The sequence below is a fragment of the Hipposideros armiger genome, unplaced genomic scaffold, assembly GCF_001890085.2.
Source record: "Hipposideros armiger isolate ML-2016 unplaced genomic scaffold, ASM189008v1 scaffold_112, whole genome shotgun sequence".
NCBI lineage: Eukaryota > Metazoa > Chordata > Mammalia > Chiroptera > Hipposideridae > Hipposideros > Hipposideros armiger.
The window spans coordinates 3,478,060-3,503,787 of record NW_017731462.1 but is presented as its reverse complement, the minus strand read 5'-3'; the positions used below and the strand labels follow the sequence as shown (position 1 = coordinate 3,503,787).

Sequence of the window (25,728 nt, the reverse complement as noted above, 5' to 3'; positions counted from 1 at the left end):
TTTTGACTACTGTGGATATACCTCCTTGGAGCTTTCCAAACACAAAATGAAATAAGTATTTGGTACATGAGTCTGGAGTTCAGCTAAGGATCCTAGGGTGGAGAGATACATCTGAGGCTAATCAGCATAGAGTGAAATTTAATTTGCCCCCTCTATCTTTCTTTAGTTCTTTTTCTCTTATACCTCAAATCTCTTTCACAGCCTTGCTCCTTCCTCACTGTTTCTAAACAGGCTCACATATCCTCTATCTTAAAAATAATCTTCCCATACTTTCTAAGCTAAATTAATTAGATGTCTTTGGTTGCAAATGACAATCGAATTGAAGTGAAAAGATAATTTAATGGCTCGCAGTTATCCAAAGATGAGACCCAAGCTCACTTTCTCAGGCCTTCATGTCGTTCTCTGCTTTTTATTGTGTTTCCCAATTCTCAGGCAAGCTCTCCTTTTGTGTGAGCAAAGTGACTTTCAGCGAGTCCAGACTTAGATTTCATCCTCTTATCTATCCCAATATAAACATAGATTCTCTTTTACCACAAGATCCAACAAAAAGCCTCAGTTTTATACACCCTTTTTGGTACTGAAATAGCTGGGGGCAGGGCAAGGCCCTATGCCAGCCTATATCATGTGCCCACCTTGAGCACTGAGGGTAGGAAATGCTCAGTATAGAACACTGTGTAAGCATGAGGGAAATGCTGATTCCCCAAGAAAATGGGGATGCTGTTATCAGAAGATGGGGAGAAGGGATACTGGACAGGCAAAGCAAAAGATCTTTCAGAGGCTTAAAAATAATGGTATAAGTTACATGGACACTAAAAATAGTTACATGTACACAAAAATTTAAATCATCAGCAAATAAAAAACTAATAATTAATATACAAACAATAAGCTGGAAAATATTTTCAAAAGTATGATGAATTTTTAGCATCACTGCTTCACTACTACCTGAAGAGATTATAAAACCATAAGAAAATACAAAGACCTCTGTAGGTAAATCTATAAAAGATATGAACTTAGAGTTTTGAAAGAGGAAACTGATAGACAATATAAATATAAAAGGAAATGTAACATTATAATGGAGTAGGGCAATTAATAAGGTAAAAAAATAAGGTATATATATATATATATATATATATATATATATATATATATATATATGAAATGTGAATGGTTAGTGATTTTATAAGGAAAAAGCTACAACTCTGTTATGGAGCTGAGAACTATTTTATATGCTGTGTTTTATAATAAAGATAGACCATCACTAGAATTAGAGGCACATATTTCAGTCAGCAATATACTTGACAGCACCGGAAATTAACACAAGTACCACAGGGAATTAAAAACAAACAAATAAACAAAAAAAACATAGCTTGAAATTGACCAAGTAATAATTATTAGCACTTACTGCTGCTGATACAATTCTATATAATCTGCATTTATTAGCTCTCGGTATTCACAACCTCCCTATGAGGTAGGTACTACTATTATTCCAATATTGCAGATGATGAAACAGGGTTAAAGAGAGGTAATGGAACTTGCCCATGGTCAATTAACCACGTTGTGGAGAATTCATGATTCAGACCCAGGAAGTTTGAACCCAAGGTCTAAGTGCTTAACCCCCTTACAAGTTTACAGAGAGGAGCAGAGTTCCAATGTAAGTTTAGTTTGAAAAGCATTATTAATAAACCAAGTCACGTGACAGTGAGGAAAAAGTTACTCAGAAACAAATCAGCACAGGTTTTTAAGACCTGAACATTCAAAGATGGTTCAGATGGAGTTTGGATGGGTATGAGTAGGAGACAAAAATAAGATTATTTAGAGAAGGATTTTAGGAGTGAGTAAAAGTATTTGCATCTCTAAACTCAAAAAAAATCTCAACTCTTTCTTAAAAATCTGTCTTTTTCTACCCCTTTCTAAGAAAAATTAAAACACCTTAGAAAGGCATGCATTATGTTCTGCAGTCTGTGTGCCATTTCCGCCTCACATTTTATCATACTCCATTTAGATCACATTCAGCTTCAGTGTGCCTTGCCTCTCTTCATCTTCCTAAGTTTCCAACCCCAGCTTACCTCATGCTCTGTTCCATGAGGCTTCCAAACCATTCCCATCTCCTGGTAGTCTTGTCTCCTGAGTACACCTATTCCACGACTTATGAACTAGCCTTTTGGAAGACAAGACAGATGGATATAGACATATGTATAGGTATAGGTATAGGTATAGGCATAGATCTATAGATATAGATATAGATAAAGATAAAGATACAGATGTAGATACAGATATAGATACAGATGTAGATACAGATATAGATTAGATATAGATATAGATATAGATATAGATATAGATATAGATATAGATATAGATATAGATATAGATACCTTTTCATAATTTCTCTTTTGGAAACTGGAAAACTGAGGTCGTGTTTACTTTGTATGCCAAGCCAAATGCCCTCTATTTATCCATTCATCACCATATGTTTTTGAATGCATGCAACATTTTGGGCACTGTGCCTAGCAGCATAAATTCAAGGGGATGGAAGACATTGTTCTGGCTTTCAAAGATCTCATCGAGTGCAGGGAAAACAAATGTGTACGTAAATAATTAAAACATAGTGCTATAAATGCCATAGAGTAATACATACAGGGTGCCATGGCAACCCAGGGGCGGAGTGGCAGGCTGTGCATGGAGAGTTGAAAAGATTTCACAGAAGGGGAGAAATTTGAGCTAGGTCTTGAAGATGAGTAGGAGTGTGAGAGGCAACAATAGGGATAATTATAAAAGCATGTTTGCTATGCTAAAGAATTTGGACTTTATCATTTCTACAGTGAAAACTATAAAAGGCTTTTACATAAGAAAAAATGGGATTTAATTTATGTATAAGAAAGATAGCTGAGAAAGGGACAAGGATGCATTGGCGCGAAGAAGGAAAAAGGCAAATGGCTTTTTCAACAATCTAGGGAGGAATAAAGGAGTGTCTAAACCAAAACAGCATCAATGGGCAATTAACAAAAAGAATGATTTCGAGCAAACAATATTCTAAGATATAATTTCTAGGACTTGATAACTTAAAGAAGAGAAAGGAGGTGTTGAGACTCAGTAAGAAATTGAGCAGAGGAAAATGAGCAGATGGACACTCAATGACAGAAATAGGAACTACAGCAAGAGAGCAGACTGGAAAAGGGCATTAGAGATACAGAGTTTGGCTGTAGACAATCTGATTCTGTGGTACCCGGAAAACATCCTAATGGAATTGTCTAGAAACAATTAGTAAATGTGCATCTGGAACCCATGTGAATGTATCTACGGCTGGAAAAAAATTGTTTAGGAAATATGGGTATTCCTCTCACCTCTATTATAAAATTAAATTGGGAGTGTTGGATTACATGAACATCATGCACAAAATGGTTATTTAAGGCCCTAACTTATTGCACAGGAGGACTGGCATTCTTACTGTTGCTACTAGGAGAGACAAAAAAAGCTAGCGGGAGGAGAGAGCTCACTACAGAAGGAGGGTTTAGCGGACCTGAGAATGTGATGAGTTGCCCCTTTTCCCATCCACACTAGAAAGGGACTGCTACGGAAAGTTGGGAAGGCGTCAGGCATAAAGAGAGACCCATGAAGTTGAGCCTGTCTGTGCCACCAGAACAAGTTTTGGGAAGCACCACATTTATCACCATTCTTATCCCTGTTTACTAAGAAGTCATGTTTGGGATGATCCCCTTGGTTTAGAGAATGCAGAGGTAGTCAGCAAGGACAAAGGCCAGATTGAGCAAACCCCCTACTGAGATGAGGAGAAGGCTGTGTATGAGGAGCAATGCTTGTGGATGAAGAGTCCTCAGTGGGGTGCCTGAGGACTATCAAATATGCCCCCAAAAAATTCTTACATATTTTATTATATTTTTCTTATTGCCAACCAGCCTTGAAAATATCTGTACTCACCAGTGAAACTTCACTCACCAAAGAACTCCGCCCCACACTTACACCTGCCCAGTGATTAAAGCTCACAAGCCTTGTGCAATGAAAAGCTGGTTTTCTAAGGGAGCCAGGATAAAAATGTGTGAGGAGAAAAGAAGCCCTTATAGATACTTTAAATTAGACAGTGATTAAAACTTTAATTCTTAAATTAAACTAAACAACTATTAATGGACTTTTTGAATTTCCCAGAGTATGTCAGGCAGGAACTTCAAAAAGTACATGTGATCGTTAGAATGCATGTTTGTATATCTAAATGGTGAGTTTTCAAAAATAATTCACTAGATATAAATATACTAGATGGAGCTAGAGCATAGATGCAGGAGACCACACAAGCTGTGTGTTTATATGAGTAGAAGAGAAAAAAAAGAACCAAAAATATTTGTTTGTAATAAGGAAAGATTTTAATACTGATGAAGCAGAAAGATAAAAAGAGGTCTGTGAAAGGGAATAAATTATGTATATGCAAATTGCTTAGTGAATAGTAGTAGGAGCAATTTTCTAAATTTGCAGGTGATATTTAATTGGCAGACATTGCAAACACTAAGGAGCAATTCAATCAGATAAAGGACTTGAATCATTAAGTACTTGGTCTAATAGATGGCAAGCATGGATAAGTAGTGAATAATAAGTCTTAAATCAAAGCTAAAAAACAGAGTATTTGTCGAAGGAAATGATGCTGTCCAGGAATGGTTCTCAGGTTTCAAGGAAGCTTATAGAAAAGGACAAACAAAAAGTCAGTAAAATGTGTAGAGTTAAAAAGATGTGGTGAGTTATAGGATATAAATTAACAGACTCCTGCATCATTCAAAGCCAAGGTGATATAAAGACTGGTGCTATGATGAGAAAATCTCATAACTTGAGGACATATAAATCCTGAAATCTACTCTTGGCTATTGAAATGCCATCTATTACCTAGATTTTCATCTATCTCTGGTCATGGTTTGGGGTTAAAAGTAATGAGCAAGATAACTTCCAGGCATTAAAAAAGAGTGCAGATTTAGGTGAGATATTCTAAGTAACTGTTAAAGAGCATTTCAACCCTGAAATTCTATCTGTATCTGTAAACATAATCTTTGGGCATTGTGTTTAGATTGATTGGCCATTTTTATTTAGGATACACATTCCATAAGATAATAGCCTATGTTGGTCTGACATTGTCAACAGAGAAAGATGCCATAAGTGAAAGAGGATGTTAAAACTTTATCGTGGTTCAGGAAGGTAGTTGATGCAACAGAGAATGTACTTTCTCTTTCCCTGTATCTTTGCAAAGTTGAGTAGTTTAACTGATAAATACAAAGGCTAGCTTTAATATTGAAGAGAAAGAGCATCATCCTTTATTATAACATCAAAACAATAGTTAGAATCTTTAAATATTCACTAACATCTAGCAGTGAATGTACCAAGTGAATTCACATACTAATATCAGATGAATATTTAGAAGTAGAACCATACTTTGAAAGATAATCATGGGTTTACGCTAGCCTGCCATTTGGACAATTGAGATTTCATATTTCAATTATTTTAAGTCTTATGATTCTGAGCCCTTTTTTTTTCAATTTGATGATGTTATAGTAACATGCTTTAAAATAAGTGAAGATTTTTCTAATTAAAAAACAAACAACTGAGCATCTAACAAGACTCAGCTATATCAAGGGAAGGGGTGACCACAAAGGCTCTTGATACCTGTGTGAGGATACCTGAATGTATCTCTTACTCAATTTATATTTCATTTAATATTGCACAAAATCATTAGGAGAATAGCCAGTATAGATTCACTTTTCATAGAGATAAAATGTTTCAGGGAGCTAGTTCTCTTTCATTTACAGAGAACTTACATTCCCCTCACCCTTAAGATGTTGAAGCAAACATAGCATCTATCTTCCAATTTTTAGATCTCAAATGACATGACCAAATATAGACTAGAGGAAAATTTAACATATTACTCTAAATTAAGAAAGGATACCTTTCATGACCCAGAAGTTATCAGAGTTCACAGCTACACTCCTAAGAAGTGTAGTGACCTCCCCAAAAATTTATCAGGTGACTCCCAAAAAATTCCATTAATTGCAAATTTGATATAAATATCAAATCCCAACATAGATAACACTGGAGTCACAGCTAAAGTTGCAAGGCTATAGTTGAGAAGAGAGGGGAGGAAGGTGTAAGTGACTTCATAAGAAAGAATAGAAGGAAGCAGAGATCCTGTGGGAAGCAGAGCCAAAAAAATCCTCAGAAAGAGAAAGTTTAATATCATGTGTTAATGTGCAGAACACAGATCTGAGACATGGTAATCCAAAACACTGGCTACTGGGAAGGGACATAAAAGTAAGTGTGCCAAGGTATGGCCCTCAGGAAAACATTACTTCTGTAGGAGAAGGAGAAGATAGAGAAGATAAGTGCTCCTTGGAGTTGTGGTGATGAAGGTAAAGAGGATTATAAAAGAGGAAAATTAAGACTTCTGAAGATACTAAAGAGAAACAACACATACCGATCCCTGGCAAACCCACTAACAAGCATTCTTCATTAAAGAAACAATATGTTGCTACACCGACAAAGTACTATTGGACTAGGAAAGTTGTATACAAATTATCCAGAATTAGAAAAATAATGGGGCAAATTTCATTCAAAACTACTCTAAAAAAAAAAGGAAAGGATGAGTCAGTATATTCTGAATGTTGATCAACGTTCTCCTCACACAGACAACCAGAACTACCAAGAAAATAAAATTGTGACAGAACACTCCAAACTGAATTAAATGTCTCAAACAAGCATTTGAAGTTTTTTTTAAAGAAAAACAATCAGAAATTCAAAAGCTAACCATTAAAATGGCCAAAATGACAAAGAAATGCAACCTCAGGATATATATTGAAAAACAAAATAAAAGAGAGAAATCATAAGACATAAATACCAAGTTGCTCAAAAGAAAATAGATTAAATCTCATTGAAGAAAGATAAAGAAGAAATGAAACAAAGAAGAAAAAAGTTTCAGAGTGAAAGAATTAAAATGGAAAACAGGCAAAAAGTACACATTTAAAGTCCATGAAGAAGTAAAAATACACAGTGATACAATTAATATTTATAGCTATAATCTAAGGAAACTTTCTGAAAATAAAAGAAAACTTAAATGTACGTAGTGTCCCTAGAAAAGCTGATCCATGACAATAACCTTTGAGCTGTATCTTAGTAAAATTATTAGACTTAAAAGACAAGGAAAAAAAATCTTCAAGACAAAAATCAAATTATGTTTAATGGTGAAAATTTTAAATTACTATCAGACTTCTCAAGAACAACACACAAAACAAGCCAGCACTAGAGAAGCGCTTTCAAGAATATTAAAAACAGAAAATGCAAGCCAAGAATTTTATATCCATCAAAGAACTCCTTCATGACAATGCAGAAAAGAGTTTTGAACATTCAAGCACTAAGAGAAAAGCAAACACTTGAACGTTATGATGAAACTACTAGAGTATAATCTTCATTCAACCAAGAGATAACAGGAGAAATTTGGCAAAATGATTAATAAGGCTCATTTAATATGTTTAGTAGAAGATTTGATACTAAAACCAAGTTAGAAACATGGATTAAATAATAATATAAAATCATCACATGTTCTAACAATGAAAGTAGAATATCATTATTAACTGTAGTGTAGGGAATAGTGAAATTCACAGATTGCATTTAAAACTGAAAAAACATAGAGTAAAAAGTTAAGTGGAAAAAAGTGAGCAGTAAAGTCACTATCAAAAGTATAAATATAAAGCTAATCACTATAATAAAAGTTCAAACCTTTCTAAATATCAAAAGAAAAAAATAGCAAAGAAAAACCACAGGGAAAAACACAGTAAATATAACAAAACTCACACAATAATAAATAAGATAAACAATAAGATACATCACATACTTATATATACACATATATCTCAAACATGACATACTGATAATATAACATCTTTTCAACATTTACAAAAATCAGTCATAGAAAATATTAAGTTCCATGGAGGGGATGTATTACAAATAAATTTCTCTGATTTAAATACAATAAAACTAGAAAAATAAATGGCTTTCCACCTGAAATTAAGAAAGCTTTTTATTAAATGACTCTTCAGAGAATGGAGAAATACAAACATAAATTACAGAATTTTTTAAAGTACAAAAAAACTACTTATCTGAATCTATAAAGAATGTTTAAAGGAGTGATTCATAATCTTAAAAATTCATGTCAATGAAAATGAAATAATGGAAATAAATATATTTAATTCTATCTTCAAAAGCAAGGAAAAGTACAATAAATTTTAACAGAAAAAGGTAATAAGGAAGATAAGAATAAAAGAAGAAAGAAGGTAACAAAAAATAGATTAAATTAATAAATTAAATTCTTGCTCTTAGAAAATATCAACAAAAGAGACAAATATTTAGCTAATGCAATTACCTAAAAAGTAGAGAACACAAAAAAGTGGTCAAGGAACTCTCCCACAAAAAAGAACCAGACCTAGAGTGTTTCACAAGCAAATTCCACCAGTCCTTTAGAGAATGGAGGTTCCAATCCTATTTCAGATTTAAGGAGACTAAGAGACACAGCAACTAAATGCAAGATATAATCCTGAACTAAATTGTTAGAGGGCAGGGTGAAGGAGTCATTTCAAATCAGGAGAGAAATTATGGATTCTTTTAGAACAATACTCAGGTAGTGGGCTAATTATTTTGAGGGAAAAATGTAGTTATGTTCATATCACATTAACTCTGAAGACAACCTGCCTGGATTTGAATCCTGGATTTTAGCTGTATGACTTTTGGCAAAGTTTCTTAATTTGCCTGTGTCTTAATTTTATTATCTATGGAATGGAGGTAATTTTAGTGTTTACTTCACAGGGTGTTTGTGAAGATTCATTGTATTAATCATTGGAAAGTATGTAGCATATAGTAAACACTATATAAGTGTTAAATAGCAGTGGTAATAGCAGTAGTAACAAAATATTCTTAGTACTAGTCTTAATTGGATGCTTAGTTGCCTTATCATGTACTAAGTTATTATCAAATTAATACCATTTTTTTCAATGAGCTCACAAATACCTTACATAGAAGTGTAAAAGTAAATATATAACAATGTTAAAAGAGTTCCAATAGTGGTTGTTACCTTTTTGGAATTTGAATGGCTTCTTTATAATTATTTGCTTTTTAAAAATTTTATGGAGTTATTAAGTGTGATTTTAAGTTCTGAATAAAAGTTATTTTAACCACAATTTCATTGAGTCTACTTGAGGATTTATTCATATCCAGTGGTATATTTGAAAAGTAATAGATATTTTATGTGTTTGTAATTGAAACTAAAATATTAATTTATAACAGTGACATATTAAAACATGCCTGTGTTTCTTTCAAAGAAATACATCAAACCTTGACTTTGAGAAAAATAAATAATTTGTAATTAATTTGAAAATTTGATCATTTTCTTTTGCCTCAGTACTTTACATTATAGTTTCTCCTGTGAATAGTAATAACTTATATGCTGTATTTACTTGGTGAGTTCTGTTGAATCTTTCAAGTCTTTAGGCTTCAAATCATTAGAACAAAATGTTTATATTCCTATATTAGCAGGCATAGAATAATCATATAATAAGTTCTCAATAAATACTTTTTAGCATTAAAATTTCAGTTAGAATGACTCATATTACCAATCCCAATGTATTCATTGTACATATATGAGTAATCTAAAATGATGAAGGTTTGGCTTCTTGCCCAAAGTCATGTCACCTATCGTTAATTAAAGATGTAAGACTTGAATTCATCCTTCCTTCCTTCTCCCCTCCCTCTTTCCTTCCTTCAGCCCTTTTCCTGCCCACCTGCACTCTGTCTTCCTTTTAGCATTTCTTCAATGCCTACTTTTCCCCAAGCAAACCCGAATTTTTACACTGAAACATCACTTGAAGACCAAAGAATGTAAAATGATGTATAAGAAAGCTGTCAAGAAATTTTTAAAAATCTGTGAACAGTTAATTCTTGTGAAGAGCAACAGAAGAATATGTATGGTTTAAAAAGTGACCTAGTGCTTGTTAAATGTCTGCCAAAATTCTTCAGTAACTGATTTCCTCCCACTTTGTACAAAAAAATGTTAAGGTAGGAATAATAGGGGGGATAAATCTTAAGAGAATTGAAGCTTTTTGATACATAATTTTAATAAGTTCAGATTTCCTGGTCTAAATGAATGGTATCCTAGGGAAGAATGAATGCCTTTCCTGAGGTGATATATGAGTTACTATAAATAATATGTACACAACATGAAAAAGTGAGATATTATAGAGTTAGAGATTGGTATATTCAAAACTCAAAAAAAAATCATTCTGACAGAGCACTGAATTTGATTTTATTATCTGATAAATCACAGAATGGATTATTAATAAGACATGTTGTAGGTGGTAAAAAAAATAAGCAGTTCATTTTCTTCCTTGATAGCATTACTATTGATGAGAAGATTGATATCTAATCACATATGCATTTTGTGTTCAATAATGCCTTTTGCAAAGCACTTAAAACTATATCGAGACACCTGGCTGGATGATGACATTGTAGTAAATAATAATCATAGGCGATTTAAAAAAAATGACTAGAGTGCTAATAAATGAGCTATCGCCAAAGTGGGTAGAACTTTAGAGGCAAGTTGCAATACTTTGAATTTGCTCATGTACTTTTCATCAATATTTTACCAGTGATGTGAATGAAGAATTAAAGGCCTGCTTCTCAAACTTCGAAATAACTCAAAGCTAGTAGAAAAAAATTGATATGATGGATGGTAGGTAAAGATTCAAAATATTTCAGACAGATATGAAGAATACAATGAACCCAAGAATGAAATCGATGAGGCACAAATATAAAATCCAACATTTGCTTCAAAATCAATTGCGTAGGACTCATGAGGACTTCAAAATTGATAGTGTTTCATTGAAAAATATTTTAAAAATTTATTTGACCTTTAGTATAAAGCATTGTTGCAATTCATCTAATAAAAATAATTTATACTCAAATTTCATTAAAAAAACTATATCAGTTGAGGAAACACTGATGAATTAGAGTATATTCATAGGAGAATGGCAAGTAGTTTGAGGTATATGAAAGTCATATCAGGAAGAGTGATCAGATAAGCAAGTTATTTTTAGGTTTAAAATAATATTTCCAAGTAAGGAATAGATAGTGTTCTTCACGTATTTGAAAGGTTGTCATCAGGCAGATCTATTTAGATTAATAATGTCATAGGTGTATATAGATGCCAAAACTAAGACACTTAATAGATAATACAGTTCAGCAAGATATAAATTCAGTATAAAACAAAAGCTTTATAATAATTCAAATATTTCAAATATAAACAGTTTATCTTATAAAGAAGCAATTGGATTTGTTATAATAATAAGTAAAATAATGTCTGTAGAACATACAAGAAGGCATTAAATATATAGTAAGCATTAAAAATATACATAACTCTTTGTATAATTAATGTCCTTAGCATTATGTTCAAGCATAAATTGGGTGATTATTTATTAGATATAATCATTTATTTTATATTAAATTTAAAGTAAATCTTTTTCACCTATTTTAAGTTTAAGTTTCAAGATTCATAATTATATAGCTTATTAGTCACCCCCCATTGCATTTTCCATCCATCTCCTTTTCATGACTTTAAAGAATGCAAATCTTTTATCTCCTTTCAAAGAAAGTATTATGACTATTGTAATTAAAATAGTTTGAAAAATTACTTATATTCAAGTCCTATTGCTAGTTTTTATCAAAATATAAATCATCACATTTACATTAAACATATGTAATATATTGAACCTACTATAGTAAACTCTTAATTATCTTAGCTAATTGCAAATCACATAAATATAAATACATTAATAAACCTAGAACCTTGTCTTAATTTTTGAAGTAATTATTAATCCAGATATAAATTTCTCATCACTGCTATAAAACTTAATAAAAATTTATGTTATTAATTTATTTTTAAAAAGCTTTATTGGGAATGCTGAGAAATAGAGAGAAAAGGTTTATAAGAATTGGGTAATGAACATCTAGTGAATGTTCCATCTTTATTCATTCATATGTGAAGCAATTATTTATTGGTCATGAATCTACACCACATAAATGTGGTAAGTACCAGGAATATGTCAAATTAAAAAAAGCAAAATCACAAGCCTTGCCTTCATGGAGTTATAGTCTAGTAGAATAGTCAGACCGTATTCAAAGAATCATACAAGTATATTTAAATTACAGCTGTCATAACTGCTAGAGAAGTGAGGGATATAGGTTTCTGATAGTATAAACAAGAATTATTCTGATCAAAGGGAATCATGGATAGCTTCCCTGAGGAAATGATAATTGAGCTGGATTTGTGAATGTGAATAAGAGTTTACTTGAAGAATTTTGGGGAGGGTCAATCCAGACAGAGGGAACAGCCAGTACAAAGACCATATATCAGAAAGAAGTATTGGAAAGGAAAATAATTCAGTATGAATATGTTGCAGTAGGTTGGCAATAGTTTATCTACAGATGTATTGACTATGTTAAAGGTTTTAATCTGTTTCCTAACAGCAACATAAATCCATTGAAAATCTTTCTACTATGGCAGGGGACAGAATCAGATTATCTCTACAGAAAGATTACATTTGTTGCAATAGGGAGATTGGAGAAGAGGGAAGAGAGATTTCAGGTAGACTCATAAGGAGCCCAGGAAAGCAACAATGAGAGCTGTAAATAGTAGAGAAGTGAATGAATATTAGGATTCCCAGGAGGTAAAATTAACAGTGACAAACGGGATAAGGGGCATAAGACTGGGAAACATAATGTGGCCACCATGTTCTAAAACTTAAGTAAAAAGATATTCACTGAGGCAGGAGACATTGGAAAAGGACTAGAGTTGAATATCATTAATATGGTCTTGGCCATGTTAAATTTGAGACATTTCTGAGACATCTAATAGAAATGTCAATTATTTTGTTGATTAACTCAGTCTCAATTCCAGAGCTCAGATCTATATCTAGAAATATAAATGTGTAAAATCATGTATGTAGGTAGGGACCATGGAAGTACTGAACATGAATGGGATTGCTTAGGCAGAGGATCTCAAATGAGAGAAGGGTATAGGCCCAATTGATTGTTAACATATGCTTGAAAAAGGAACTGAGAAAGAGGCTTATGTCATGTTGTGAAATCCAAGGAAAAGAGTGTTTATGATGGAGGGAGCAATCATCACTCTCAAATGTTATCAATAAGACTAAACAGATGAGCACTAAACTATACCCATTTCGTTCAGCAATGTAAAGATTAAGATAGGCTGTGTCCACTGAGTAATGAGTACTCAATAAAATGGATACAAAAGAGTCCTCCTGGTGTGACTAAGAGGTATGGAAATAGAGACAAATCTTTAAGAAAACTGACTATGAGAAAGGAAGGGAGAATGGGTAGTCACTGGGAGTCAGAGGTCGTAGAGAGTAGAAGGAAAGGCTTTTCTCTCTTAATTTTAATGAGCAAGAGTTAAAGAATCTTTTCATAGGAAATCTACAATTTATAGGATGATGTTGAATATGTTAGAGAAAGGAGTTTAAATATCTGAAAGAGAGGGGATTGATTAATAAGTTTACTGATAGAGAGTTGGTCTCAAATAGGAAGGAAGACAGCTCCTTTGTTGTAAATCAAAGTTAAGTAGAATAGGCTGGGTGTGGGATATAGGTTGAGAGGTAGAAATAAGTGTGAATTTTAATCTGTCTTCTATAGTCTTCATAAAACAGCAGTGGAGGTTAACTTCCAAGAGTTAGTGGGGAGTGAGAACATTTAAAGTTTCAAGAGGGTAGAGACTTGAAAAGTCATTGTAGAAACTGGACAAGTGAGTTGACATACATATATACATACATACATACATACATACATATGTAAATAAGAAAGCAAAAGAGAGAGAGAAATAAAAGCGGGAATGATTGTTTGTCTCTGATAATTTCTGGTTGTTTGGAGATAGTCAAGAAGTGTTAGGACCATCTTTCGGGATCAGTGGTTCTGGGCTTTTTTTCTGCTCTAGTAGAGCTTCTCTAATATAATAAGGACTATCACATACTCCTGTCAAGCACAATGGTCTGCTATATCATTCATTCAGAGGGATGGAGTGAGGCACATCCCTAGGAATGTGTATACAAATCTCAGAGAGGGGAAAATGCGTGTGCATGAGTATATGTGGTGTCTCTGTGTAAATGTATTTATGCAGTTTGAAAAAGCCCATTATATGATTCTGATATGCCCTCCATTGGAAGACAGAGAATTTCTCCTTGAGAGCAGAATAGGCAAGTGCTGAAAGTGGACCAGAATTTAGGAGCTTTTCCATAGAAATATGACAAGTAGTTATTATATTTAATAAATATTTTAGCACGTATAATACAATTAGTTTCCTCTTCCAAAAATTAAAAAAACACATTATTTCCTAGATATCTGTCTGTATTCCACTATAGAAATTCACTTCTTGATACTTACAAGTATCTATTATGAAAATCAGTATATGACAATTCAATTCATAATCATTTACATATAAAACATTTATTGTTTATAAGCACAATATTTATGAATATTTACAAATATTCAATCAACATGCTGTCACTAAATATCTCCTTAGGTGACATTTTCTGACTTTAGTTGAATCATAAACTGTTTTGGGTCACTAGTACATCAATTAGTAAATTACTGATCCACAGTACTTCAATGTCCTAAAAATTAAATGTAGGGCCGGCTGAGTGGCTCAGTTGGTTAAGAGCTCGCTCAAGAGTTTGAGCTCTGAGCAACAGCGGTTCGAGTCCAGCCTGAGCTGAGCAGCCGNGAGCTGAGCAGCCGCTGAGCTGCCAACAGGTAGCAGGATGGCTCAGCTAAAAAAAAAAAAAAAAATTAAATGTACCTTCTGTGAGCCTAATTAAATTGTGGAGAGTTATTTATCCACCATTAGTATTAAAATAAATGAGTCAGCTTACAGTAGTCATACTGAACATTGTTACATTTATCTTGTAAATAGATAAACTGAACTCAGAAAAGATAGGACTAGAAAGCTAAGGATCAAGGTTAGATTTTGAATCTGAAAATACCTAATTCCTAATACCCAGCTATGAAAAATAAATACATGAGCTTGAAAGCAGTAATAATTATTTCTCTGAAAGTTTATTTTCATATAGTATTATTAAGTTTAATACTTCTTAGTTAATTCTAAACTCATGGTACTTATATTAATATGGCCTTGTTGCAATATGAATAATGCAATTTTTAAAAGCAACATCTCAGACTCTTTTAAGGTAAAAATTGTACTAAAACCAGTTACCTTAACTACCTACAGTACAGATCATTTGGAAAATGAATGATTTCTTGCAATGTGGTAAAATGGTTATGAGCACAGGCTTTGGCATAAGAAAAATATAGCTTTAATATGGCTCCTATACTTATTAGCTGTGAGAACTGAATATGTATGTATATATGTACATATATATGCACACATACCCAAATCTCAAATTTAGCTAGAATATATTTGTGACCATTACGTCAGAGAATAGAGTTATCTAAGTTGGTTTAGCCTTGTACTAGGCATGCTATTTTTCACTTATTTTTGTCCCAAAAGCAATAAAGTCAGTTTTTATACAAGGTGTGATCAAACAATACAGTGAATGTTTAAATTAAAAAAAATTATTACAGTAAAAGACACATTGCCATTAATCCCCCTCAAAAGACTACCCCTCTCTTCGAACACACTTATCCCATTGTTCTTACCACTTTTAGAAGCAGTTCTGGAAGTCCTGTTTTCTCAGTGCCTGTAGCTGCTCTGTCATGGCTGCCTTGATGTCCTGAATCATTTTGACTTTGAGGAAGAACCAGAAGTCACACGGTGCCAGAAGATGGATGAGGACACACCCGTAATGTTTTTCTTTGACAGAAATTGCAGTATCAGAAGTGATGCATGACGCGGATTGTTGTTATGATGGAGGATGACTTACGGCACACTTTAAAACACATATTCTCTCAACCGTAGCTCACACCCAAATGCACTGAACAAGTTGAAACTTGTCACACACTGTTACTAAGGTTCGATGCTCTGCTTCTCATATTGAAGATCCCTGCCTTTCCATGGGATGGCACTCAGCAGCAGCACTCACCATATTTCTTGATCACAATGGAAAGGCTCCGTGTCACACATTGCTTCTGGCATGGCAATTCTGTCAAAAAAAAAAAACAAAAAACAAAAAAAAAATTAAGGTATGTACTCATCCACCTTATTCACCGGATCTGGCACCATGCAACTGCTGGCTCTTTCCCAAAGTCAAAATGACCATGAAAGGAAAATGTTTTGAATTGATTCAGGACATTGAGGCAGCCATAACAGCACAACTACAGACACAAAAGAGAACTTCCAAAACTACTTCAGAAAGTGGCAAGAATGATGGGATAAGTGTGTTCAAAGTGAGAGGGAGTATTTTGAGGGGGATTAATGGCCATGTGTCTTTTACTGGAATTTTTTTTTATTTAAACATTCACCATATTTTTTATCATAAAATAATACAGGAAAATAATGAAAATGTTAAACAAATAATTTACTATTCTTTGTACTTGTCTGAAAGGAAATTCCCACAACTTTAATCACAGCTACAGATCATTATTTAAAGAAGATGTGATCTTTTAGGTATTTAAATATGTTACTCGTATCATAGAATTTAAATTTGAAGCCATTTTTCTGTGTTCTCACTGCATTACTGCTATGTACTTTAAATAAGCAAAATAGCATATGCTGTAGTTTTGAGTGCTATCACTCAATCCAAGGAGACACACACTGAGAAAAAGGGTTATTACCCCAAGATTAATAATGTTTCCTTAATCTTTAATTGTTCATTAAAATGTTTCTGAGGTTTATACAATAAAATCATGGTAGCGATCTCTGACATATGACATAATAACTTAGTGCTATGTGAAAGTGCTAAAGAACTCTAATATGTTTAGTGCTCAGTAATATAAATGTTGATGTAGAAAAATCCAAACCAAAGGTAAAATGCTATGTTGAGCTTTTAAAATAAACTACCTAAAATTGTATTTGTCAATAATATATTGAATATCTCTGGAACATTTTCTCAGAAGCAATTCCTTAAAATAAGTTTCGCCTTTGCCACTATGTTAATGATGGCTTTGATAAAATGACCCCAGGAAAGAAGACAATTTTCTTCAGGTGTTATCTGTGTCTGAAATAGTCTTCCCTGATTTTACATGCTTATTTCACTGATAATATGAACAAGGTAATTTGTCTGGCTCTGGTGGGGCAAGATTTTCAGTAAGAAATGCAAAATTCGCACCCCAGTAAGAAGTCTTTACAGTGTTTTCAGTTTATAAGAAAAACACTGAAGATGTTGCCTGAAGCATCTATTTTTTTTTCCTCAAGGCAAATAGCACAAATCAAATTGTTTTTCACACTGTTAATGTATTCTTTTCTCTTTCAATTTCTCAGAGAGCCGACATAGGGATTTCTGCTTTAACCATCACCCCAGATCGTGAAAATGTGGTGGACTTTACAACACGTTACATGGACTACTCAGTGGGAGTACTGCTTCGAAGAGCTGAAAAGACAGTGGATATGTTTGCCTGTCTTGCACCATTTGATCTCTCTCTATGGGCTTGCATTGCTGGCACAGTCCTTCTGGTGGGTCTTCTGGTCTACCTGTTAAACTGGCTTAATCCCCCACGATTACAGATGGGATCAATGACTTCGACTACTCTCTACAACTCAATGTGGTTTGTGTATGGATCGTTTGTACAGCAAGGTAAGGAGAAAAAATACATTTTTATATGAAAAAGGATTTTGATGTTTCAATTGCCTTGATTTTAGCCAAGAATGTGATGTATTTGTAACTAACATCAATAAGTGTTTGAAGGGGTCTTCACAGCAATGCTTAGAACAGAACATTTTCTACTTTTTCATAGTGGATCTGAAACACAGCAGATTTCCAGCAAAAAAATGGTTCATTATCTTTTGATGTAAGTTCAATATCATCAACAAAGCCAAAAACGAATGTGGTAAGGTTCACAAGAAACTCAAGATCTCCCCAAACTCTGAATACTGAGAAATAGCCTTATAATGATAAAACTACTTACTACCAGAGCAAATACTGTTTAATTATTTACATATGTAAGTGATGTTGGGACGTGTTTTTGTATAGAGACATTATTTCATGTACTAAAAATATTCATTGGAGGTGCAAAGACTTCGATTAATTTAAGATATTAACAAGAAATTTTATGTTTTATCTTTCACTTTAATATATATTGCTTAGCAATAATTTGCAATTTCATTATATTCTAAAGAATGGTTTTGTTTTATTTTTCAGTATTCAAGCTGCCCTACTCTTTAAACTTGCCTAATTAATTCTTTGACTCTTACCATTTTAAAACAGAATAATATTTATTGAGCTCCTTAATTGAGATTCCTGCCATCATGGAGAAAAAAATAATTAAATACTTAGGCAATTAATATTTTCTTGCAAATGTGACACATGTATTTAAAAAGAAGAAATATATGTCACAGTGGAAACACATGATATTTTTGTCTTAATATTTACAACTCTCAATAGTATCTTACTTTTATTCACACTTACTATTGGATCTTCAGTTAAATTTCATTCTTTGTGTTCTCACTTAACTAATCACAAGGTTTGTCTAGGCTGTTCATCTCCAGTTTCTCACTTCAAATCTATATTGTAAACCTTCATAAGTGTGCTTCTTCCTTTCTGTATCAAGGGCTCTAAGGTTATATTTTACAGACAGTTTTAGTCAATTCATTAATCACTAATCCAGTAAATATGTAATGCAGACTATTTATTTAAGTGGAAATTTGCTAGGCACTGAGTACAATTGTGAACAAAAGTTTTTTGCCATCATTGAGCTACAAGTCTAGTGGGACACAAACATGTAAATAAGCAATTATAATCATGGTTAGAAAGTGCTTTGGTAGAGATAAGCACAAACTGTTATGAGTACAGTAGCTCAATATATCTTAATGTGGCAAAGAAGGCTTTTGAATTAGTACTACATAAACAGAGACAAAATTAATTAACCATTTAAAGAGCTTGTTGAATAAGAGGATTGGGTAAAGGAGACATAATACAAAGAAGTGAGAGAGAAATTAGGATAGACTACGGAGAATAGAGCTGGTAAAGGTGAAGCTGAAGTTATATTTGTTATGTTAAGAGTTTGAATTTGATCCTTAGGGAAATGATCAGCTATTTAAAGGTATTAAATAAGGAAAGACATGTTCAAATTTGTACTATAGAAATATTTGGATTATAGGATGGAGAATAGATTGAAAAAGAGTCACATGGAAAGTGAGTCAAATTTTAAGAGTAGTATAATAACTAAATAAAGAGTTGATATGGCTTGCAGAAGGGTAAGGTGGCATTATGAATTAAGAGATGGGTATTGATTAACTGGAATCAATAGAACTTGATTGATTAATTAATTAATAATGAATTAATTATACTGTGATGTTAGGATTGGTACTAAAAGAGGAAAATGAGGCAAAGTTTTATCCTAGATTTCTTGATTAGGAAATTAGTTGTATTGGATGTTAACATTTTTCACTGAAAAAATAAAATAAACAGAAAGAGCAAGTGTAATGGGGAAGATGCCACATTCATTTTGGTGCATGTTGAGTTTGAGGTATCTGTGAAATATCCAAGGAGCTATTTCTAATGCTTGTTAGTGGTTTGCTACATTTTTGTGGCCTAAATATATATTGAGAAGATATTAACATGTAGGAGATTATTGAAGCCATGGAAGTGAGTAAGATCTTGTGGAGTAGTTGTTTTCAACTGCATAGTCCTCATTGAGGACCACTGGCCCAGAGAGAGCCTAAATAGAGCCCTAAGGAAAGGAATGGGTAGGGGAGGTTTCACTGGTTACTCATAAAGAGTGATGAGAAAGATGTAAATACCATGGATATATAGTATGCAGTGGTATACACAGCAAATAAAGCTAGTGTTTAAAGATAGAGGGTTTGATCACCTGTGTCAAATAATCAAGTAAAATTAAGACTGGAAAGGTGATCATTGGATTTAGCAATAAGCTTGTTGTTGGTAGTGTTCCCAGTGGCTACAGCTGCAGAACAAATTCTTCCAAAACCTACCAATTCTGTGGTTCAGAAGTTTAGACATGGTAAGGATGTCCAGTCTTTACTTGGTGACATATAATGTCTAAACTAGAAAACTCAAAGTCTGGAGGCTGAACTCATCAAAGGCGTGTTCATTTCACTCATATGGCTGGTAGTCAATGCTGGCTGAGGACTGGTAGCCTCAATTATCCTCCATGGTTTCTCTGCATGGGACAGTTGGGCCTTTATCACAACACGATGATTGATTTCTCCATAGAAATTATGCCCAAAAGAGAGGAAAAAGTCAATGTAGCAGAAGAATTTTGTGTTCCAGTTTGGGGATCACAAACTTGCGTGATGGTGTGAGTTCCTCTTAGAGGGAACATCCTGGTTGTATCCACCTCATAGTTTTGTTAGGAGAATTAAGATGGTTAAAAATTGTTAAATTCTTAGAAAGAATAGCTTATATAAGTGTCACATAAGTGTTTACTGAATAAATTAAAATTAAAAACAAATTAGACTCAGCTGTGGATCCTTAGGCACATGAAAAATGGATAACAAGGCAAATGGTTTTAGATTATTGGCAAGATAATGGTAGATTCTGGGGTACATGGAGCAAGAAAAAACTAGAAGGAGCAATGATGAGAATGTAGTAGAGAGTAAGACTGGAAAGCAATAGAGTAGTAGTAATAGAATTATTGATAAGGTTAAAGAACAACAGTGGAAACATCAGTGTGAGAGAGTTTAAAGTTTGTATTTATAAAATGGGAAAACTGAGCCTAAAATTTTTGAAATGAGATAGTAGAGGACAAGTTACAGGTGTGTGGATGTGAATTCCTGAAGTTAAGAGTTGGTGAAGGACTTCAAAGCTGATCAAGGAGTTGAGAGCCCAGAGGATTAGATGAACCATCTGTAATGATGTCACCTTGGACTGGAGAGAAAGAAAATGACCCATGAGCCAAAGTTGTCAATAAATGAAGTGCAGGAACTGGGACGTTGATAGATATAAGCATTGGCTACAAGTAGAAGGTGGTAGAGCTGCATGTAGTTAACCTCTGTTTTTTGTCTCACTTCTTCCCACTCGAGCCAATTTTTCTGTGCATGGTTCTAATAACCATCAATATGCAGATAATTCCCAAATCGACATCACTGCCTTGAATTTTATTTGTGCATATCCAACTGCTCATTAAACCACTCTGGATATATCAGAGGCACCGCAAATTTCAACATGCCGAAATTGAATTTATTTTACACTTTTAACCTTTGTAGCCTCTTCTAGTCTATTCCAGCTGATGCATTACTAATCACACAGATATACAGATTAAAAACTTTGCAAACATTTTTTATTTCTTCTTCTTCCTTCTATCCTTTATAGTCAACCCTAATCAAGTCCTGCAAATTTTACCTCTTAAATATTTCTGGAAGTGGAAATTTCTCCTCACTCAAAGAGATAAGGCCTAGATTGTTACCCAGATGAAATTTTCTTCATTTCTCATTTGAACTATAGGAATATCATAACAGGTCTTTTTTTTTTTTTTTGGTCCATTTTTGTCCACTGAAAATATGTGCTTCACATACTTGCATATATACCCAGGTTACCACTATCATGAAGATCTTACTACATTATTTGCATTCTTCAAATGTTTTCTTGGCTGCCCAATGCCCACAGTTTAAAAGTCTGAGTATTTCAGAACATGAACAATATCCCACCATGTGGCTCTCAGCCAGTGCTCATTTCTAATCTCTTACCAGACATGCCTCACATTCCAATATCCAGTTACTTCAAATTATTTTGTCCCTTGAACACAAGACAAAGCTATGTCATGCCTCTCTGCCTTTGTTTCTGCTCTTTCCAGTTCCTGAAATGCCTTTATTACCTGCTTGCTCTCTATTTCCACACTACTCTCATATGGCAAATTCCTATGTAGCTTCTAATTCTTGCTTTGGTCTTCCTTCTTTCAAGAAGTGTTTGCTAGGATTAGGGACCATCTTCTATGCTCCATAAGACATATTTATCATAGCACTTATCAACGATAGAGAAATTGCCTTTCTTTTTCTATTTGTCTCCACCTAAGTCCTTTAAACACAGGCAGCATCCTATTTATCTTTATAGTCCTTTTGCCTATAGTTCAGTGTTGTGTTCATATTAAGTGTTTAATAAATGCATATTGATCAACAAAATGAATAAATACATGCTGAATACTTAGCTAAATCAAGCAATATTGTGTTTAATAGATTACAATCTGTTCCTCAATGACCTGAAACTCATTAAACCAAACAGGAAGTTATTTGGGATGCCTCTCCTAGTATATTTTATCAAGTTACTAAGATGAGAAACTTATAAATAAGGTCTCTGATTGGTTGAAGCCTTATTTTTGAGGATATTGACATGCTTCTGGATTGGCTTTCTGAATTTTGCCTTCAGGTGGCAAAATTTCAGTAAGTTTGGGAGCACACCCAGAAGAAAAAGATAAATAAAATTATCCATATGGTTAGCATGTTTTTCTAGTTCTGTACATATGCAGCAGATATGAAAAGTTATAAATATGTTAAGCACTTTTCTATCCCAACTATGCCCTTAAATAGGTTGTGCAGCCTGTAGGTTGATTGAACGTTTGTACAAATTCATAATGGTGGGTAATGCTGAATTGCATATGATTAAATACTTCATCTTTGAAATGATGCTATTCTTCCACTAGCTAACAATGAAAAGTTGAATTCATTAAAAGATACTGAGAGCCTCCTTAAACTTTGATTAAAACTAAATTCAGAAAAGGCTCATAAACCCTATGAAAAAGAGAATCAATCAATGACAGTGTCCATGTACAGGCAGTGAAGTTGGAATTACTGATAATTTCCAATAAAAATATAATCTTTTAAGTAGAAAATAGAGCTGTTATTTCAAAATTACAGTCTTTATTGAGCCACTAGACCAGATTGAATAGGGATAAAGAGGCATTTCATATGTTGTTAGACAGATTTCTGAAAAAAGATTTTAGGGCCAGCTGAAAGCAGAAAAATGTTAAATATATGTGAGTTGTTTACTAGTCCTGATTTTTTTTTTAAATCTGTAATTTCAAAGCTTTCCGGAAAAACACACCTCAAAGAACCCAACTGTGCAAAAGCAGTATGGTCCGTTATGGAGATAAAGTTAGTACATCTGTTTGGCCGAAACATTAGAGCTTGTGAATTAGGTAGTTAAATGCATGAAAGAGAGCCCAACTTTATGCAAGTTTTATTTTCATTTTATATCCTCCCTTATCTTCATGTCTACAAATATCTCTCTGCAATCAACATATTTAAAACAAAACAAAACAAAACTGGAGTTTGATTTTTGAAGATCTGTTATGTTTAGTTTATGGATAGTGACTCAATATCATCCAGCGGTTCTCAACCTGTGGATCGCGACCCCTTTGGGGGTTGAACGACCCTTTCACAGGGGTCGCCGGGTACTCATATGTGGATGTATCTGCATGTGGGCATGGAGACGGATAGAGGAGTGGGATCTCGGTTCCTAAGACCATTGAAAATATGTGTTTTCTGATGGTCTTGATGGTCTTAGGCGACCCCTGTGAAAGGTTAAGAACTGCTGACTAGGCCATGGAGAGCCTCTATGACTTGTTCACACATGTGGTTTTATGTAAGTTGTTTTCTGTTTACTTGAAAAGGGGAATCTCAGAGTAGTTTTGTCTGACTCTATGAAGTCTAAATATTTATAACCATGTAAAATATTTGCAGCTATCTCATGTTTAGTTACCAGCAAGCATTTATTAAGTACTAATTATATAGCAGAAACAGGAAGAGCAAAAGAAAAACACAGAACCACTACATTAACTGGTTCAATAACTAGGTGCCATGCCCAACTTATATGTTTTGAATATGGTCATAAATCAGAATTTATCAGAAAGATGTTAGGACCATGTAACTGGGCCATAGCCCAACTGGGACCAAATAAACCACTTTTGATGAGAGGAACAGACAGAATTATTGGAAGTATTAAAGAAAGAAAATCCCTTTGGTAGCTGGCTTTTTTTGGGAGGGGGGGATCAAACCATTTTATTGAGAGCCTTCAGCAGGGGAGGGGTCGAAGGACTTGAGATCCGACGTCTTCGGCCAGCGAGGAGCTCTTCAGTTTCACAGCCGCCCAAAGCCCTTTGGTAGCTTTCTTAAAGATCAAACAGCTCCACAGATGTTAGTGATGAATGGAAAGAGGGCCTTTAGGAATGGTAGAAGATAACTTGATGGCTGCTGCACAAGAGTTAACATAAGAGGCAGCCCACTGGTTTTGAGGTCCCAGGACAATTTTTGGAAGACAATGAAGAGCTCTGCCCATTGGCAGATGGATTGCACTGCCACAGAAAATCACAACTTGCTCAATTCCACAAAAAAAGAAGAGTGAAACATTCTTCTCTATCAAATTAAGCAACAGAAGAAATTATTGATGAGAGAGCATCTCTTTAAAACTTCACATAGAAAATGGTATAGATGTTCAATGGTGTAGATGTCAACTACTTGAAATTTACCAATGTCCTAGGCGCTAACCCCCTAAGGATTCAAGCATTGAAATTCAGTAGCTAATGCCATTCCTTTGTACTGTAATCTGATATTTCACATTCAATTTGAATTTAACAAAAATGATATTGGTTAGCTCTGTTGTTTACTGACCTTCATGAACATAGGGAAAATGAGAGAAATTCCCAGTGACAGGTTAACTGGACTACAGGGACAAGTTTCTTTCTACATTCTCTTTTTACAAATATTAACTCAAAAATGGCTCTCAGTAATTTTTATTTAGGTTTGAACAACATCTCTGTTGTTGCTAATTATGATTGGCAGTCCTTAATGAAGAGAGTGCCAAGCATTCTGAGTGCTGTCACATCCACTTGAGAATTTCACCATGCTGATTTAAAACATGACAGGGTGCTCATTTTCTTTCTTTTTATCACCAGAATTCTCTACCACTTAAGAAAAAAAAAGTTGAACTTTTATGCTTTCAGAGACTGTCCAAACGCCATTATTATGGGTATGAGGAGAAAGGAATTTGTGTGAGTAGAAAATAATGCCCTAATGCTAAGATGTGAATCCATTAGCTTACATTGCAATAAAATGTAATGAGATTCTAAACAATTATTCCATGAACTATTTGCACACAATATGTCCGTGAGTTTCACTTAATACCAACTCTTCATGATTTGACCTAGAAAATATTTTCTCATACTGAACTGGGCTTTTGAAGAGTTAAAAGTAATCAAGGCACAAATCAGATTTTTACTTACAAATCAGATTTTTACTTGTTTATAAAACAAGAACTGGTGTAAACAACATTTTCTGGACTACCCTACTCCTTGTGAATACATACCATAATTATTTAACAACCAGAAAAGGAGTTTAACAAAGATGCTTTAAAAAATTGAAATGTGAATTTAAGACATTCTGAGTTGGTTTTTCTTCTTCCCGAAAGTGCTGTAAGAAAATATATTTTTTAAAATATAAATTTAAAGGATAGAAAAAGCAGGTGTTATAGGTTCTTTAAAATAGCATTGATAATCTTAGTAGTACTCATTGTTCTTACAGTACCATATCCCAATACTCCTCAGCCTAAAGCAATAAGAATGGGGACCGACATC

General features: G+C 33.7%; 1 protein-coding gene across 1 annotated transcript in view; it reads left to right on the top strand.

Annotated features, from left to right (window-relative positions):
- GRID2 (glutamate ionotropic receptor delta type subunit 2) overlaps positions 1–25,728 on the top strand; it is a 346,586-nt gene that overhangs the window by 43,281 nt on the left and 277,577 nt on the right. The window contains exon 3 of the mRNA XM_019647546.1: positions 17,468–17,780. Coding sequence (XP_019503091.1) covers positions 17,468–17,780 — 313 coding nt within the window. The remainder of the gene's footprint in view (positions 1–17,467; positions 17,781–25,728) is intronic.